At 26.9% G+C, this 16741-nt stretch overlaps 1 protein-coding gene across 1 annotated transcript; it reads right to left on the reverse strand.

Annotated features, from left to right (window-relative positions):
- Positions 1-7349: 7349 nt before the first annotated feature.
- On the reverse strand, positions 7350-16040 carry LOC145835921 (uncharacterized). The gene is made up of 11 exons (XM_082943677.1): positions 15862-16040; positions 15469-15585; positions 14526-14657; positions 12523-12672; positions 10868-11093; positions 10205-10332; positions 9600-9819; positions 9138-9295; positions 8740-8880; positions 8219-8302; positions 7350-7730 (listed from the first exon to the last, which is right to left on the reverse strand). The coding sequence occupies exons 1-11, from the start codon at positions 16016-16018 to the stop codon at positions 7582-7584; spliced, it is 1662 nt and encodes a 553-aa protein (XP_082799803.1). The 5' UTR covers positions 16019-16040; the 3' UTR covers positions 7350-7581.
- Positions 16041-16741: the final 701 nt, after the last annotated feature.

A 16741-nucleotide genomic window follows, 5' to 3' on the forward strand; every position in this document is an offset into this window, starting at 1 on the left:
TAAAAGGTATTCAACTAAAGCAAGCCTTTCAGCTGGTGTAAGTAGTCAAAAATGTTTGTAACTGTTGGAATAAACAAACATGAGCTCGTATAAGTATAAAAATTCTAAACTAATTACATTTGTTTTTATTTCAAACTTAATTATGTGTAGACTGGAAACGTATTTTGTTCTAACAGCAGATGTAATAAATCAATATCTGACCGTCTTAGAAAAAGATTAAAGAAGATTTTTTTATTGTTTTTGAACTTTTGTTGGGTTTTACTTTTTATACTCTAGTCAGTAATTAGCTTTTCAGGAAGTTTAACTTGAGATAAAAACACGAGTTAAAACAGTTGTTCTGTAAAAAATATTTACGTTTTAAATAGAAAATAAAAACAAACAGAAAAATAAAAAACAAATTTTTGTTTTTCAACCTTACTTGTATTATATTTCTTGTATGTTAATTTACCGCGATTTTTAGAGATTAAATCACAAGTTAAGACAGTTTTTTGCTGAAAAAACGAAAAACGTCTGTTAATTTTTTTTAATAATTAAGTTTGATATTTAATCTAAGTAAAAAACATTGTAAGTCGTACCAAAATTAGTGTATAATAGTTTTATATGTTGTTTTGTAGTATTAAAATTTCTTAGTCAAAATAACTTTTGTTTACGTAGATAGTACTTTTTACAAACCGTTGTTTTTATATTAACTTACTTTCAAACTTTACTAAACCAATTTTATTTTAGTTGAATAGGTCGTCAAAACTTATTAAAATTTAATGATATACGTTACAAACAGAGAAAAATATTTATTTTTAGCAAGTACAAGACTAGTAAAAAAACTAATTTCAAATGACTTTAAATAAATAAATAAAAATTTTATCAATATTTAATAATTACTACATGTTTTTGCTAAAAGGTTTTAAAGTAAATGCAAATTTATAAACATATTCTTAAAATTAATACATTGTATATTGTAAAATTAAATGTGATTAAAAAAAATATTTATGTTGACAAATTAACTTTTGACATTTTTTACTGATTAGCGGTTCGTAATCTAAAGTTTAATATGGAATTGAGTTAAATAATAAAATATATAGGAATAAAAAGGAATATAAAAATTATTGAAACTACGAATTTACCATAAAACGACAAATGCAAAAGTATACAAATAAATCAAAACGATTTCTAGCTAATTATAGTTAATAAGTTAGACGATACTTTACAAAAACAAATTCAAAAAAAAAACTATTTAATTCATAAAAATAAAACAAACATTCAATTATAGTTTTAAAGTTCTTTTAACATAAATAAGGGTAATTGTCGAACACTTAGCATTAATATTAAGCTACTGATAATACAGAATCATATCAGAACTAATTAATTAGTAATGATAAGTTAAAATAATAAAAACTGTTTAAATCAGTTATACTCAAACAGTTTCTGTTGAATAATATCAAGTATGTAATCCTTATGAAAAATTGTCAAGATAATTAACTAGCCGAATAGGTTAAACTTAAAACTGTTTCGATTTTTTCTGTCAACTGTTGCCCTTTTGTTTGAACTATTTTCTTTTCTATTCCCGGCTGTCAATAAATCATTATAAACAATTTGCGGTTAAATGGATTGTTGATGTAATACAACTTATACAATGCTTTTAAAAAGTTGTCCTTTCTTTTAGTTTTAACTATATGGAAGCTTTTGAAACATAAACTTGTTTAACTTTGGATATAAAAAGTTGTTTTCTTTACACATATGACTAGTTTTATTTTAGTGCAATTTTATGTAAGACATGTTTACTTGATATTATGTTTGCAAAGCTAGTCTTGTTTGTTTTTACTATTTAGTATTAGTGGTATTGAAGATATTATGCTAGATTTGTTTAACAAACTTAAATCTGTAAGTCTTGTGAGCATAATTGAAAGATTACACACAAAAGTACTGATTAATATAGGTTATAAAAAGCTTAACGAGTCAGTATATCGTTAATTAACCTACTCATTTAAAGCATAAAGTTTATTAATTTTAAGGCAATATGGCTAACAAATAACTCTTAGTTTTGAACCATATGTTTATTTTTCTAGCTAATTCACTCAACTTAACGTGTTTGTGTTAAATACTTACGATTTGTTTTAAGAATTAAAATGACTGTTTCAATTTTTTTTAAATTTCTTAAGCAACTAGACTTTATACTAAAACCTTAAAACTTGATTTCACAATTCAAAAAAATTACTTGTGGTTTTAACTACAAATGATAAGAAAATACACCATTTATATAACATACAGCTTTTTAAGCATTTAAACTTTTATTTAAAATAAAATGGTAAACAAAACAAAGTAAAGCTGCATTAAAATTTTAGTGCCAGTTACTACACCAAAGATTTTGCGAATTTGGCAAACCCACATTTTTATAACGGTTTAAGAGAAAATAGAAAATAATACCGAAGATGTAACTTTCGTTTCACAGTAGTTCTTTGCGAAAATTAAATTTTCCTTTCAGTCTTTGAACCATTTAGCATTACAGTTTTTTTTTAAGTTTGATACATTTTACTATTAAAGCTCTACCGATTTGAAGCATATTTGTTAGTATCATTCATTGTTTTACCCAGTTGTTTTTGATAATATAACATAAAATATTACTTTTAAATTCAAAACTCACTAAACCCTCTGCGAAATAACTCCAACATTGCTGCTTAAGAACAATTGTAACATGTTAGAAATTAAATCATAACCGATTACTAAATCTAATAAAACAGCCAATTTCGTAGTACGCTTTGACAAACATATGCTTCGACACATTCGCGAATGCATGGCGTAGCATTTGTTTGTTTACAAAATCAATATACTTCACCTTTTAATGCCCATGTGGTACAAGAGCGTTCCAGCAAGTGTGACTAGGTGAAACTTGGCGGGTTGAAACGCGCGACGCTTTTGATAGCTTATCGCGGCGTTACACGGTTTCTAATGCACGGAAAAGATAGTGTTTGTGTGTAACACACACTACACTGAGAAAAAATTTGAAACAAATTCTCCGACTTAGGTGGCTTTTGAGCAAAGTCAAGTTCACTTTTTTTTTCTTTACCGTCATAACAAGATTTTGAGTTTTAATGTCGTATTATTTGGAGACTGGCGTTTTTCTGTGCCTAATTTAGCAGACTGCAGTCGCTCCAAATTAACCTTTAAACTGTTGTTGAATTTGCGAGATTTATAGGAAAACTTCAAGGCAAGCGCTTGACCTAAAATCGTTAGAAATTAAATATTAGAGTAAACAGTCTTTGTAGGTAATTATTATTAAGCTTTTAACGTATTTAGGGAAGCATGTTTGGCTGATAGTTTATCAGTTTATGACTTTTGAAAAATTTTCTTATCTATTTGAAAACATAAGTTATATTCATAAACGGTGTTTATCAAAAACATATTTTGTAGTTTACTAGCTATAATTTTATGAAATGGAATTTTTATATTAAAAAGCAATCATAGAAATATATAATTATCACAAGTATCTTTGTAAGAAACTTTTTTCTTGCTTCTTTGAACACTTTGTTGGCTATAACTACAAAACAACATCTTAAAACTGATGTAAATAACACCTTGTATAAACTAATAACTAAGCTTACAAAATTAGACAATTTATATCTGCAACAATTAAGAAATAAAAGCAGAAAAATTTAATGAAAAGTACTCATTTAAATGACTAACTACAACTAAAGCTTAAAACAAACAATGAGAAAATAACTTTTTCAAACTTTTTTAGAACAAAGAATGTTATATAAACTATTGCTACACATTTATTTTATAAAAAAAAACTTATCGCTAAAAACATATTTTTTTGTATTAGTCTTAGAAACATTTATTTAGTATTTTTTATACTTTAAAGTTTTGTTTAAAGACTAGTGTTTTAAAATTTAAACAAAACTACAAATTAAAGAAATTTCTGAAATTTCACTTAAATATTTTGGCCGATATTTACTAAAATTATTTATAATGTTACAATATATACTTAGTTTTATGTTTTATTCGAACAAATAACTTTAACATTAAGACATTTACTTATTAATATACTTGTTTTTACTAAATGAAGATAACATTATTTCAACTAAGCTGAGTCAGAAAAGCTTACTGTTTAATAAACTTCAAACACAAAAACTAAAACCTAAACAACGTAATTTTAAACAAAACATAAGTTCACACAGTGTCAAATGCCACAACGTATGTTCTTACCAAGGAAAAAATAGTAATATGTGTGTAAGTTTGAAAATGTTGGAATGAAATCAATTACAACCGAACGCAGTTTTTACAAGTTAATATCGAACGTAATCCTCTATAATCGGTTAAATACCTCTTCGCCCTTTTTCAACATCTTATCCTCTCTCGAAAAAAATTTGCAATTCACAACTGAGCTTTTCTGTTTTATTTTGACACCTTTATCGTCGGGAAAAAAACAGCAACAAACATTTCACACTTATAAATTTTAGCTGTGACGTTTGTAACACCCAGAACTGAAATTCCCGAATTGAGAAATTACGCAGTGATCGCGCGTCGTGTTTATGTAATTTTGCCGTTTGTTGTACACCTGAGTACGCGTGAATTTTCCAACTCTGATATCGGATGAGATTTGATTTTTGTCACGATGATTATATAAAGTGCGAAGAAGTTCCCGGTCTAGACTGTTTGCAAATAAACTTGACATTAGACTAACAATCACACTGCTTTCATGCAAATTGTTTAGAAAATTAGAAATCAATAGCTGCATTTTTGAATGATGAATGTATGAGGAACAGGATCTTTGTATGTATCTTTTTACAAGTTTTAACTTTGTGCTCACTTTGGGACAGCTACTTCAATATTTCGAAACGATTGCTTAAAGTAAAATAAGAAAGCTTTGTTTTGTTGCCAAAAACGAACACAAGCATACTCATGACTACTTAAGTACTTTTAAAATTGGAAATGAGATAACCTTATTGTTTTTACTTTTTTACAAAAAGCTTTTAACACATCTAAAAAAATAAGTCTTACAACATCATTAAGTAACCTGTGAAACTCTTATTCAAATAAAATTATTTGAAAACGAAAGTTATAAAAATAAGATTAAAATACGTTTATAATAAATTTTCATTACTTTGTAAACGTTAAAGCTACAGTAGATTTGTATTATAAAACAGAACCTTAACTGCAATATAATATATTTTACTTGAAACTGTTTTTAAGTTTACAAAAAACTAATTTAAAAACCATTTTATCTTTAAATGAAAACTTAATCACTTTATCAAAATTTAAGGGGTTCGTAGTTCTTTTAACAAAATAGTTTTATTTTTATTTAATAAAAATTAAATAAAATACTTTACACTTTTTTTTTTGATTTGGTTCATAAACACATCAAACTGTTAAACACAAAGAAAAGGTTATTAATTTTATTTACAAATAAAATACTAAAACTTATTAAAGTCATAACTTCGAGCTATGTAAAATTTGTAAACAGTGTGTAATAGAAGGTTATTACACTATGTTAAAGAACTGTCAGCATTTTTTAGAATATATGGTGATGTTTTATTCGTTAAATAAACTTGAATACTTTGAGAGTATTATTCTTTACTACTTATATAACAAGTTAATTACTTATTTTTAACTATTTAAACATGCTTTAGTTTAATGATTATTTCATTAATAACTAAAATATGTTACACAGTTTATAATAGTTTTGAAATTAAATTTTATACTTGTCGCAAAACACTGAGACTAAAAGTATTTTTTAAACCCATATGGTGTTGTTCTATTTATTTGATAAACATCTCAAAAATTAAGAAAAAACATATGGATATGAAATACAAATTAATCGTTTGTTATGAATATTGTATTAGTAAGAATTGTTTAATCAATAGACTGTATAGAGATGGTAGCTTTATTTTAGGTTACCTAACTTATTTCTAGACGTAACTCTCGATCTTTAATAGAACTGTTTGTATTTTTTTGCAAACTTTTAATTCTAAGCTGTTTAAATTTATTGCTAAAGATTTATAAACAAAGAGTCTTTTGTTTTAACTGGAGAGTAATTTGTAAAACAACAAACGAAAATAAAACATTTTCAAAACTACATAAATTGTTTTTTTTTTACTCACGGTCGGAGTCTGTTATTAATTGAGTAGACTCCGACCACAGCAAATAACCATATAAGTTTTGTTACAGTTTTTACTATATTTTGTTATTATTTTTTTTATGGCTTTCTTTAAAAAATGCCTTCAAGTTTTAGGTTGAGGTAACAGTTTAGTATCTATAGCTTTTTATTCTTAATATCTTCTTGCACGAAGATATGCGAATTCTCTAGACTATAAATTTTCTAGTAAACGAATAATTTTTATTGTTTGAATACGGTAGCAACTGTTGATTCCTTTAAAGCTATAGTTATTGTAATAAAGAAACAATCAAGTAACTTATAATGCATTTTTTGTTCCTAACAAGTTCAGTTGAAGAAAAAAAACACGAATAAGGAACAAAATTGTTAACAATGTTTATATAATAATATATTCTAATGTTATATAAGCATTTTGAAAGCTTACTTAATCACAGTATGTGTTTCTACTTGTTTAATTACACCCGTATTAAAAAGAATGGCATACAAAGAAATTGCATGCAGAATAAGACGTTCTAAACTTAGGATAACGAAATTTGTTTAAAATATGAATTTCTTTAATTTCTTGGTATAAGTAGAATTTATTTAAAATATTAAATTTGGTCTGTCAGACTTTTAAATTAATTTTATTGTATAACTTCACTATAAATAAATTTATAAGTGGCTTGAAATTATACTCTAAATATAAAACTTTGTTTTCTTAGTTGTTTATTTTAAGATTTTCATAACTATGTTCTGAACTTGTGTTTAATGTACTGAAGCTTATTCAAATGCTTACTAATTTACACATAAATAGTATTAGTTATTACAGGTGTCATGCAAATTTAAGTAGCTCAATAAATTAAAACTCTTACACAATAGTTTTTGGTGAGAAGTTTTTGCCTTTTTACTGTCTATTAAGTACTTTATTTGTAAATACATTGAAATTAAATTTTCTTTAATTAACTTTTAGTATGTTTATCCGTTGTTAATTATAAAAACACTTGAATATAGTACTACATCCTGGTTCGTATTCAACTGTATAAACCATAGCAGCGATTTTTTAAGATAGATACATAACTATTTAATGTTCAAAATACTAAACTGGGCAAAATAACTTTTAAAAAGTTCTTAACCAATCGAATTCGTAAAACATTTTACAGTTTTTATATTGCTAATTAGAGATATACTACACAATTAATAGTATACAACATTTAAATTTTTGTAATAAGTTTTAAACTAAAACTTATTTTTACCGTTTTAAAATTAACCATGTTTTATTAATGAATTGAAATTAACGAAACAGAGTAAAATTGTAAATGACTAACAAAGTAATTTGTATAAAACTGTTGAAAAACGAAAACTAAAACTTAACGCAAACTTTAAAGAAAAACAGATAATATTTTTCAATTAAGTATAAGCCAAGTAATTAAAAACAGTTGAGTTTTAGTTTTAAATTAAACTTTTTTTTAACGAAAAACTTATATTTGTTCAAATTAATATTCCCCTCCCACACATTCCATACCGCATGAAGTTTTGCAACAAATTTCTCCGCTTGAGGGACAATCAGTGTTCGAGCTGCATCTGTTCTCACATCTGCTCTTCAGTACCACATTCATGCTTGCTCGTGGACACCTCAACCCACCTGTTACCACAAGTTTTGTTTCTAAACTAGTTATGTAAATATTTTAAAAGGCATCAGGGGTATTTTGTTAGGATTTATATGCTTCTAGTAATTTTAACTCGACCTTAGTTTTAAAATAGTAAAACTTTTACAAACTAAGTTACAGCTACTAAATATAACACCAAAAACTACTAAAGTACACTATTCTTTCCATCGTTTTTATAGTCCAAATTAACATAAAAAACATTACATTAGTATTTTGTAAAACAAATAAACTTTAAAAATAATATAAGAAATACAACCTTGATATAATTTTTATTAATTTAATGTTGAAAACCAGATTTAGTTTTCAAATAAAACTTAATATGATTAATATGATTTAACATTAACACAAATGTCTGTAACTCATTAGTTAGTAATTTCAACGCTACAAAGTATTTTACCATTTAAAACAACTACTTCCAACTAGGGGAATGTTATCCAATTAAAACTTTTTTTTTATATCTTACTTTTAGAAGTGTTTCTGCAAATAACTGGGCAGGAAGTTCCTTTTGTGAGGTAACATTTCGTAACTTCTACTGTTCCTTGGCAGTCTTAAAAAAAATTATTAGTTAGTAATCGAATAGTCTGAATACTAAGGAATTTGTTATAGTTGTTTTAATGTACGACAATACTTAACAAAATTAAATTAGTAAAAAACTTGTAACTTGGAACACTTGTACATAAAATGACATTTAAATCTAGTTATTCGTTTAATGGAAATTAATAACCGTTTATTTGTCTCAAATTAACTATTTAAGTAAAATATTGCATTAAAATCGACGTGAACTGTTTAAGTATAGAAATAATCTCGTACGTAACTATAATTAAATTAAAAATTTACTAGAAAAGTAATCAGTTAATTTTTATTGCGGACGTAACTTTAAAAATAGTCATATCTAGCACTTAAAAAAAGTGTTAGACAAAAGTCTGTTCAAAAAAAAATCACTGTATTAACTAAAATGTAATTGACTTGTACTGTATTACTTACTACAAGGTATAAATCCAGGTTTTGTTGCTATCATGATATCGTACAAACAATCTTCCAACAAATCTTCCTCTTTATCTACAATTATTTCACTTTCTACAATCGTTCTGTCCATAAATTCTACTTCCTTTTCTTTTTGGTCATCTTGAATTTAAAATAGTTCAAGATTATTTCTAATCGCAATAGATTCTTAATTAAGTAGCACTTAGTTAGACACATTTAAAAAAAAAAAAATTATGCAAAACAATAAATGTTTAAGACTTTTTGAATTTGTTGATAATTTCAAAATTTTTAGTTAATCAATCTTTTAAACAATTTTTAAAACATTAAGCATTTGTAAACATTTGAAGAATCTGATCTACTTTTTAAAAAATAATTAAACAAGTAAAACAGTTTACAACCTTGAATTTTAGGATTAGCATCAGTAACCAGGTTGATTGCTGATTGTTCAGTTGGTTGAAACGTTGGAGGAACCGCAGTCATTTTTAACTCTTTACCGTCAATGTTTATTCTGGAAACTTCTATAATATTTTCTTCCTTAGGACAAGACAATGTAAACCTGTTTTTTATCAATTTATAAATATTAAATAATAAATTTGTCCTGTTAAGTAAACAAAAAATATAACTAATGTTTTTGCTTAAAAGAAAATTATTTACTGATATGTACTGTACTTCATACAAAGCGAACAAACCTAAGGTGATAAAAACATTATCTTTTTTCATAAGAAAGTGTCGTTTATATAACTAACGCAAATTAAACTAATAAAATATAGTTTATATAAAAACTATTTCGTTGTTAGGATATGATATTTCTTAATATTTTCCTAGTTTTTTATTGACTTAAATAACACAAAACAACAGACTTGTAACAGTTTCCATCCTTGCTCATATACGGTAAATTGATTGGACAAGAGCATCCAGCCTCGCATACGTCATTGCAACCGTACACCTGCTCGAACACGCGTGACGACATCAAGTGGCCGTCTTGTCTCAATTGGGAGAAAATGTTTTGGGTGGAAGTTTCCGTGGGGCAGGTGTGAGTGCAAGGTTTGCATTTGTGGTAAACTTGGTTTCCAGGGCATTCTGTATAATGAACGATTGTGTTTGTACCAATTGTTAATGATTTTTATTCCTTAAAGTCATAGGATGGTAAAACTTTGTTTTGTGAGGGTATATTTCTATTCTTAGTAAAAATTTTTGGCTAGCTTTTAAAACATCTCGTAATTTTTTTTCATACACTGAATGAAAAACTTATTGAACTGCGTTGTACAAACTATTTTTTCACTATTAGATCACCTTTTAATCAGTCTGCAAAAAAATATATATACTTTTATGACAGAACTTTATATGCTTTAAAGGGTTTGCAACGTAAAAAGCTATTTTATAAATTAAAAAAAAATGTTACTAATAGTTGAAAATTTTTGTTATAGTCATGCACAAAAGTAAGAGTAGTTATTATATTACGTACTTGGACAGTTTTTCAGGTTACAGACTTTTCTGTCTTCCTTAGGAGCTTGGCAACTTTTCATGTATTCTACCACATCAAAGTAGTTCATTGATTTACCCATGTACTGCATTTTGAAAATAGTCGGCTTTCTGTTTTTTGTTCAATATTGTGTTTTTATTAAAAGCTTTTTTTACTCTAAAACTAAACGATAGACTTAGTTTTGTTTATAGTAAAGTATAACAAGTAGTTTTAACTATTTATTAAAATTAAACCAAATTTTAAAACTTATTTTTATAAGTTAGTTTTAAATAGTCCTTACTACCATATGTTTTAGAAATGTTTTAATGATAGACTTAAAAAGATTAGTTTAAATAGTAAAAACTAACATTAACAAAATTTTGATAAATCAATACTCGATTAAAGAAAAAACTTAAAAGCAAAATACTTTCAATTTAAATATTGCTTTATTAAATTTACAATTATTATTATTGCTAATTTAATTGAAAAATAAAGTACAATAAAATTTGAAAAGTTTTTTTTTTGTCAAACATGCACGTTTTACTATCCGACTGATATTAAAGCAGTGCTAATATTTTAAAACTATTTAACTTTAATTTTGAATAGTTCTAGTAAAAAATCATACTCATAAAATACTACTTGAACTTTAGTGGTTTTCAAACTCACCCAGTCATTTGAAACACTCTCATGTTCTGAAGGAGCTCGTTCAACAAATGACCGCTCAGTGACGCCATTTTGTCCAAGTAATCAGCTGTTTGTCTGAGCGATTCCAGTTGGGCGAAATTGCTCGTTGTCGACTGGACGGCAAGCTCGCAACTCCTCCTCCTTATTTGCACACCGCCTCCGCAAACAGCAGTGCAGTTCGAATACTCACTCCACTCCGACATTTTGACTGAAAAACGTAAAAGTAGGAACCACTCGTGGGCTGAGGCATTGGTTAAAAAGAACAAACTGTCTAAAGCGTTTTATTATTCCTTTTGAAGTAAGCTTCTTATCAAACCTAAATATAATCTATTACCATTTCGCCCAAAATACCTGTGCATTTTCTGTACAGCTCAGTCCATTTTAGGAGAAGAATAAATATCGTTTTGTTGAATGAACTGAGCTGTGCAAGAGTTGCTGTAAGCATGTGTGCATAAGTTTAAGTTTCGTTTTTTAGTTCTCTAATACACTAAGCTGGTGTTTAACAGAGATTTATTTTCTGGATACTATGAAATCTCATAAGAAATCAAGTTAGCGTCAAAGCATTTACGGCCGTTCTAGTGGCATTAATGTTTTGAAATTTTTCCAAAATGTTCTTAGAACGTACAACTAGCGCATCTAAAAGTTTTATGTAACAAAAAGCTAAAATGATAAAAAGAAAAAAGTAGTTGTAATTGATAAAAAATAGTGATGATTATATTTTTTGAATACAAGTTCCGTTTCTTTAAAAAAAAATATTTCTCTAAACTTTTATGTGTAATTGTATTGCCACAAAGTGTTATGAAGTAAATTTAATGTAAAATTAAAGCACTTCAAAAACGTTCTACTAAATTTGTAACTAAAGAGAACGTGTTGACATTTAAAGCGTTTCCGCACCCCCTACTAAAAATACCACGCATAGCCACTGCTATGAACGTTTAAAATAACAAGTTGTCAAACTTTGTTTATATTTCAATTAATCTTGATGTTTTAAACAAAAGAAGTACTTATACAGCTTACAAAGTATACCACTCCTTCAGAAGACTAACATTTTAACTTCAAGTTGTATACCAAACTGTTTTAGTTTACTTTAAGTTTGACAAATTAATATTGCAAGATAAAGTTAATTTTTTTTTATGTTTTATACTTCCAAATAAGTGTTGTATTAATCCTTCTGAGATACATTTGAATAACTCTTTGTTAGTATTGTTCTTTATTGGCTTTTTGTCATAACTTAGGTAAGGGGTGGGCAACGTACGGCCCGCGGGCGGGTGCCGACTTTCTAATATTTACAAAAAATAAGTTGAACCCGGCCCTAAAAATGTAAAACTACGGCCTTCGAGCATGTAAATACAGAACCGCAAAACCAAATTTAGAAACTTACACTAAATATTCTGGGACTTGAACTAAAGAGCACATGTACGTTTTACGAGCGATTTGAAATTACACTAGATATGGTAGGAAAAAGGGTCACATTAAAACAGTATTTTTTTGAAATGAGTTAAATAATTGAGTAATTTTTGTGAATTAAACGAATTTTAAATGCTCCGGCCCGCCAAGAACTAATTTTTTCCATATCTGTTCCCCGACTAAAATTGTTGCTTTACGACCAAAAACGTAGAAAAGCTACAAAAACTAACAGCAAGGTTCCAGATTACAGTATTTTTCGCGCAAACTTTCAAAATTACATTCGTCCTGATTGGCTGAATTCAAACATTTTTGTGATGACGTCATTTTCCCGCCACCGCAAACTCTCGAGCAAGATGTCCATTGAGACCAGTTTGTTGTTTCTATGATAATTTTGCTACATTAGCTAGTTGCATTTATTGTTCAACATTATAGGTTGCAAACCATTTTAAAATTTTTATTTGTCGAACAAAACGCTGGTTTTACATACGTTTTAATAACCTTAAAAAGTTCTAACTATTTTGACTAACTTTATTTGTTTTTGCACCACCTAGTTAAGTTATAGTTACGTTATTAGACTTTTAATTAGTACTTTTACTATTTTTAATAAACTTTGTTCAAAAATATAACAAAGTTATTTGTTTAAAGTGATACAGTTTTTAAGACATCGTTTAAATTGATCAAAAATACCAAATTACAAAAAACTAATAGATCACCGGTTATTATTAACTTTTTTTTATTAAAACCATATCACGTTAGCAACGCTTTGTAATTTGTTGACAAAAAAACAAATGCATTTTTTTGCTTGAAATGTTATTTTGTTTGCTACTTTTTACTATTTACTAACTAAACATACATACAAACTACGGTAAAACATTAAAAATATCAATTAACGTTGTTTGTGAACATATATTTTGTTCTACGATTAAAAACTTAAGCTTACGCCCTTTAACCTATAAGGATCTTCAGAGGTTTCTAAGTGACAATAAAATGATATGGAAGCATACAAATATATATAATTAGATGAGGTATTGAGAAAGTAATTATTTAGTGATTATTTAGTAATTATAATTACGTGCTTGAGCAAATAGAAGGAAAGTTATTTAATTAGTTGTAAAATGAAACCAAGCAAAAAAAAACTCTTCGAAAAAATAAAATAATACTTTTAAATAACTTGATAGTAGTGAATAAATAAAAAGATAAAACTTAGGATGCTATAATAAACAAAAATTACGACAAATAATAAAATAAAAATAATAATGATACACTTTATTTGCAAAAATTTAGACGTGTAATAAATGAATAAACCGTACCAAAATAATATTGTATCTTTGTTTTAATTTGTAACCACAATCAAAAATTACAACAGTGTGGTTCAATTTTTACTTTCTTCATCCTTACAAAATGTTAAAGAAATGCTAATGTTTTTTTAAAACTATTTAAGAAGTATTTGACTAAAAAATCTAAAATAAGTACAATAAATACACCTTTTATTTTTTTATTTTATCACCTTTATCTTAAAAAAAACATTTTTTGTGTTTGTTGTTTTTTAACATAGGTTTAAAATGATTAATTAGGGAATTATTCTACAAATAAAATAATGAAAAACAAGTCTGACATGAAGTTTTTGTTTACATAAGTTATAAAACATAATGACTATAATTTTATCATTTAAGCATCAAATATTTTACATGAGCACTTAAGACGTTTCTTACTTAAAACACAAACAACACTATAAGTTTATATTAAAATCGTATTTTAACTTTACAACTATACAATTTTCTAACTGTATATAGAGTTATCTTGTTCTCATATTTTTGATTATTTCTCATCAATTTTAACTAAATCATCATAAGTTTTAATTTTAATTTAAACAAGTTGTAATAAAAAAAAGTTTATAGGGTCAAGTAATATTTTGATTGTTAAAAAAAGCAAGCGCACCTAAATGATAAAATTGATATTACTAAGACAACAGGGTTTTAAGTTTATAGATAAAAATAGTATAAATAAATCAAAAATTTGTTTAGTTCCCAGGATAAGAGTTACTTTATATATCAATTAAGACTAATAAAAATCAAGATTTAACAACTTAATAATGAAATACAAAATTTGTTCACGCAAAAATTACTTAAAGTCTTTTTACAGCTCGTCTAAACATTAAAATATCAAGTTTATTTATTTGATTAAAAATTATCTATCCTCGTACAATTAGTTTCCTATTGTTAATTAATCTAACCACATGGTAATGTGTTACACTGTACATCCCTGGTTTGCTGGATGTGATCGTTCCCTCCAACAAATCTTCTCAATAAATCCATACTTGATGAAGAGCTCTCCACTCCGCAATACTCCAATTTTACTCGTTTGCCTGTTTGTGAAACTTGTATCACTTTGGGCTAATAGTTTGTGTAGAGTAGTCTTATTTAAATTACATCTTATTTCGGTATGTTTACGTATGTATAAACGAAAGCATTAGATTATTTTTTTAAACTAGGTGTTTACTTATTTAGAAACTTCTGTAAAGTATTTGGTGCTAAAGTTTTTAGAACATTTTATACCTTTTCATTGAATCAGGTAACATTAATTTGTAATGCAAATCTCTTTTTTAGTTAAAATCTTGATAACTACCATTAACTTTAAAACTGTTGCTGTAAGCTTTACAAACTATAATCTTTTATTCTGTTAAGGTTTGTTAAAAAACTAAGTTTATTCTACCAATTTTTACTAAGTTTATTCTACCAAAATTTACCAATTGAGTTGAAACTAAACATAAAACTCACACATGTCGGCTTTAAAACCATGACAAATTAAATTAAAAATTCCAACGACTGAACTTTAACTGTCATGTACTAAACCAGAGGTCGGCAAGCTGCGGCCCGCGAACCCCTTTTTAGTTAGAAATATACATTTTAAAAACAAAAAAAAATCAATATTTTTTTAGTAAAAACTTACAGTTAGGCTATAATTTAATAAATGATCTTTATTAGTGCTCTAATGTTGCTTAATCTATCAGATATTTGATATTAAATAATATTTTTTTACTGATTACTAGAACTTTTTTTTAAATAAATGCGGCCCTTAAAGGTTTTTTTCTAAATAGCGCGGCTATAAGCGAATTTTCCTAGGAAAGTTGTCCCGCGAGTTACATAAGGCTGCCGACCGCTGTACCAAACACTCACCGGTGTCGACATCAACACAAGTTCGTTTCAATCTTCTGCTGCCCCCACCGCACACCTTACTGCAGTTTGTCACTTGCTGCCACGCACTCAACTCGTACGTCTTCTGTATTCGGCGTGCTGTGCAAAAAGCAAAGTTTTTATCGGGCAGATTCATTTAGTTATGTTAACTTAGTTTTACTTTTTATATTGTTAAAATAGAATTCAGTTCGATTTAAAAGCTAATATCTTGATCTTGTGTTAGATTGTGAAACTATATAACAAATTACAAGTTTAAACCTACAAAAAGTTACTAAAGTTTCACACAATTTTACAAAGTACTTTTTTGAACAATTTGTTAGTTAGCTTGACAAGTTTAATTTTTAAATCGTGATAACAAAAACGACGTCAACTGACCATCAGCTCTCTCTTCAACACCAAAATCGCTTTCCAACACCGAAGGTTGCGAGGGGTATTTCAGCCGCAGAAGCTCTCTGATGAGCTCGTTCAAGCTCTGACAGTGTGCGAACTGAATCGCATGAACCAACAAACAACAAAAAATTATCAACTTCATGTTTGTGTCTAAAAATTGTTATTTAAATAGAAATTTACTGTAAATAAATAAAAAAGCGCCTATAAAAACTAGCTTTAATAAATTAAGAGTTAAGTCGACAAATAAATACAAACTAGTTGTCGTTGATATGTCTAAAGTTTGAGTGCAAAAATGAAATTAAAGAAAACTGTTAGTTGAATTTAAAAACAACACAATTAGCAATATCATTAATAAATATTTTATCCATTTCAAATCAATTCTCTCAAAACAACATTCAGTTCATTTTCATCATCGAAATATTTTTAAACAAAAAATCTTAATTGTTGCTCATAGCAAAGTTTAAAACAAAACATCAATAAGTTCAAACATTGAATGGCTGGAAACAAAATAACTATAAGACTTATTTAGGTTTTATAAATACTTTACAAGTAGTACTTTTTGTAAAACTATTAGTTTTGTAGGTTTTAAAAGGTTTTTTTTTTTAAACTTTGTGAATAATATTAATGACTAAAATAACAAAACTAATAAACGCTAAAGATAAGTATTAAGTACCCTAAATTATCCATATTTCAAAATGAAGAATAATTTCATACTTTAAACGAACACATAAAAACGAGGAAAGAATCGCCTATAAACAAAAAATATGACTGATAAACTCATTTTGATTGCAACACAAAGCTTAATCAAACTTATTAAAAACTTGTCTATGAAACACGAAAACCATTTTGTAACGAACACCGCAGT

This window comes from Thalia democratica, chromosome 5 (assembly GCF_965202585.1).
Source record: "Thalia democratica chromosome 5, ktThaDemo2.hap1.1, whole genome shotgun sequence".
Lineage (NCBI taxonomy): Eukaryota > Metazoa > Chordata > Thaliacea > Salpida > Salpidae > Thalia > Thalia democratica.